This window comes from Echinops telfairi, unplaced genomic scaffold, assembly GCF_000313985.2.
Source record: "Echinops telfairi isolate 266 unplaced genomic scaffold, ASM31398v2 ScPeMD7_2;HRSCAF=8, whole genome shotgun sequence".
Lineage (NCBI taxonomy): Eukaryota > Metazoa > Chordata > Mammalia > Afrosoricida > Tenrecidae > Echinops > Echinops telfairi.
In genome coordinates this window covers 15,334,298-15,338,065 of record NW_022103898.1, presented here as the reverse complement: position 1 = coordinate 15,338,065, position 3,768 = coordinate 15,334,298, and the positions used below count along the sequence as shown (strand labels likewise).

General features: G+C 50.3%; 1 protein-coding gene across 4 annotated transcripts in view; it reads left to right on the top strand.

Moving 5' to 3' along the window:
- Window positions 1-3,284: 3,284 nt before the first annotated feature.
- The window catches only part of TOM1 (target of myb1 membrane trafficking protein), a 39,257-nt gene continuing 38,773 nt past the window's right edge, over window positions 3,285-3,768 (top strand). For all 4 annotated transcript variants that reach the window (XM_045289530.1, XM_004700318.4, XM_045289524.1 and 1 more), the window contains exon 1: window positions 3,285-3,386. In XM_045289530.1, the coding sequence (XP_045145465.1) occupies window positions 3,335-3,386 (52 nt within the window). In that variant the 5' untranslated portion in view covers window positions 3,285-3,334. The remainder of the gene's footprint in view (window positions 3,387-3,768) is intronic.

Here is a 3,768-nt window from a genome sequence, read left to right as displayed (position 1 = left end):
TCTCCAGAGCAGCATCAGACGGGTTTGAACTGTCAATCTCTAGCTAAAGCAATTCAGCACTTACCAGACAGCACCACCAGGGCTCCTTAAAGATGGTAACAGATCGCATTGTTCCCATTTTTGCTCTCAAGAAAGTATCTGGAATTGACGTTGCTGATAACAGTAACATCAACTACCTTTCCGAGGATAAAAATGATTAGACCCCTCCACCACAATGTCAGCGGTTTAAACCCACCAACCATTCCATGGGAGAAAGGTGAGGCTGCATGCCCCTGTACGGTTTTGGAAACCTGAGGGAGCAATTCTCTGCCCTATAGGGTAGCCAGCGTTGAGACTGACTCTGGCTGTGGAGTGTTCTGGGTTGCTGGAACACATAAAAAGTAAAATCAAATGGAAACAAACTTTTTACTGAATGAGTGTTAGCCCAGGTTGACGAGAGAAACAAATCCTGGGACTCATGTATAAGAAAGAGCTTTATATCAAAAGGTATGGTATATCAAGAAAGGATTGGGGGTGGGGCTGATACCAAGGGCTCGATAGAAATTAAATGTCTAGAAAATAATGATGGCAACATAGATACAAATAGGCTTGATACAATTGATGTATGGATTGTTAGAAGAGCCCCCAATAGAATGATCTTTTAAGAATAAATAAAAAGCTTGTTACCCAGGGGGTGGGGGGGTGGATCCCAGTCCAACTCAAATCCGTAAGTGTGGTACTAGTCCATAATTCCCTCCTCAGACTCATGCAGCCACATGAATGATAAAGGATGCAGGAAGATCACAAGCCAGCCGGAAACATCACAGGGCTCTGGCAGCCATCGGAGCAGCCAACAGGAAGGTGAAGGCGAGGGTGGAGGGGGAGGGGATGTTCCAGGCCCACAAGAAGGCACCATCAGACCATCAGGCTAACTAACAGCTTGGATACCACCCCACACTTAAATATCTTCAAGTTGACATAAAATTATGTAACTACTACAATGAGTTTGTGCCTTGTTAACTCACTCTTTGAAAACCTCATATTTAAGTGTTGTGCTACACATAATATTGGCCACTCATGTTCCCCTGGCTGTATTGACAAAACCCACACACTCCCATTTCTGTTTTATTTTTTTATTTTTTATTTTTAAACATTTTATTAGGGGCTCATACAACTGTTATCCCAATCCATACACACATCAATTGTGTAAAGCGTATTTGTACATCATTTCTCAAAACATTTTCTCTCCATTTAAACCCCCGACATTAGGTCCTCACCCATTTCTGTTTTAATAGCTGTGTAGCATTCCATTCCTGTGGATTTGGTGCAATTCCACTTCCTGCTTTAGGACATATGGGTTGTTTCTGATTTCAAGTTTGGGAAGTGAAGTATATTTTCATCTGAAAGTGTTTTAAAGCATTCTGCCGATTAAATGTATGCAGAGTGCAGTCTCAAGGGACATGTGTAACCTACTTCAGGAAGGCATTTCATCTTAATTCAGTTGCCTTCCTCGTCCTTGGCCGTGAAGCTCATTCTGCCTGTTACCACTCTGAAACAGAATGAAGCAAGAGCTGCCAGCAGAGCACCGCTCCGCATGGGGTGGGGTGGGGGGTGTCCACATGACAAGGTGAGATTGTTTAAATGGAAAAAAGAGACACGAAGTCCATGCACCAGAACCATATTAAATGCACCCCTCCAAATAGGATCCAAATACCATTTCCTGAAAGGGCACTCACTGATTGACATTAGACCCCTCCACCACAATGTCAGCGGTTCAAACCCACCAACCATTCCATGGGAGAAAGGTGAGGCTGCATGCCCCTGTACGGTTTTGGAAACCTGAGGGAGCAATTCTCTGCCCTACAGGGTAGCCAGCGTTGAGACTGACTCTGCTGCTTGCGCTGGGAGGGCCCCGGTCGGTCAGGGTGATGATGGCTTGGACTGCGAACCATGGGGTCCCTTCAAGAGTTGCAGTGTTGGAAATCCACGGGAGCAGCTCCACTCTGGTCTACAGGGTGGCTATGAATCAAATTTGACTCAATTGCAGTGGGTTTGGTTTTTTTAAGTCATTGTGCTACACAACAGTGCCCATGGAGTTGCTAGACTAGTGGGGGAGGGACTTTTAACAAGTCTCCTGAGTCCTATTAAAACTGCAAAGCACAAGAGTGCCTGACCACAGGAACGATGCCAGCACCTACAGCTGCTCCAACAATACAGGGACGAGATTCTGTTCTCGAGTACATCTTCTACCCACACCCCCAGCATCTGGGCAGAACGGATTTACTAGGTTTTCATGTTTTAAAATCTCATGTGGTGACCCGCAGACTAAGGCACCTTGCAGGGCCCAAACTACCACTGCAGTGGTATTGTTACCTTTTGGGGTGTCAGTCATTAGAAGCCAACTACAAACCATACATAACTCAACATTCCAGGGATCTACTAGGTAACCTCTGAACCCAAGCATACAACCAAGATGACAGAGGAAACTGAAAGAGGCCTTTTGAGAGTCTTAACTAGGGGTCCACTTATGTCCTTCAGGAACTCCAGAGCTCCCATGATGTTCTAATGGTGTCTTTTCCTCCGAAAGGCTCGTACTGGTGATAGATTCAAGTTCTCAGGGACGCCTGTGACCAAATAAAAACGAGTTCTCTATCTAATTCCAACATCAGGGGGATAGATGTACGTGCACTCTTTGGAGGCCCAGGCCCTGCTCTGGATTATAGCAGGCTCTCTCTGCCATCCTATGCAGCGATATTCGGGTGTGCTTGGGATCACTGTAAATCAGACGAGTCCCCATGACAACACACTGCAACTCGGAGTTGGCCCTCCATCTCCCTGGGTATTAACGCCCTGCGCCTTGCCACCTGTTGGAGGTAAGCGAATGTGGCCTGCAGCCAAGGTCTCACACAGGAAGGGTCTTGGAGCAGAGAGAGCAGAGCCAGACTGGGAAACCCAACCCAAGGCATCTCCCAGGTCTCGGACCGTTTTCCTAACGAGTAAAAATGGGACCCTAGGGTCCAACTTCCCTAAACCCTTAAAAAAAACATTAAAAGGTTTTTGAACACTTGGCTTAAAAGGGGCCCCACTGGGGTGGCCCCGGCCGCACACGGTGCGTGACGTCGCGTGTGACTTCCTGCAGAAGGCAGTCAGCTAGCGCGAGGCCGGCCCCCTCCGGCCGGGAACACCAGACCCTGGGCAACGGGGGCGGAGCCTATGGCTTTCGCTCCAGGTTGCCTCCGCCCCGCCCACCGGCGGCGCCTCCCCGTGGGCTTCCGGCGCATCACGTGACGGCTTGGACGAGCTGGCGGTTGCTGTCAGCTGATTCCCTGGCTGGGTGGCAGACGCAGCCACGGCGATGGACTTTCTCCTGGGGAACCCGTTCAGCTCTCCGGTGGGACAGCGCATCGGTGAGTCCGCGGGGCCTCACGGAGCCGGGTCCCGAGGCTCCACACCTGAGCCCGGGCCCCCCGGGGCGCCGCCCGTTCCCCGAGCACTGACTGGAGGGATGCTGGGAGGAGGCGGCGGCGGCTGGCGCGTCCCTCTTGGACCCGGTCCCGCCTAGTCACCGCCCCCTTGATTGACAAGGCTGTGGTCCATTAGAGAGCCTCGACTTGTGGTGGATGTGTACGGCAGCCAATCGGCAGAGAGAGGAGGCGGGCCTGGGGCCGCCGCTCAGCCAATGTGTATTGGCTGGGGGTCCCGAATCGACGTAGAAAGTTTTCGGGGTTAAAGGGACTGCGTGGGTTTGTAGTCACCCCTTGCTTGTCCATTTCCACTTCTCCCGTCAGG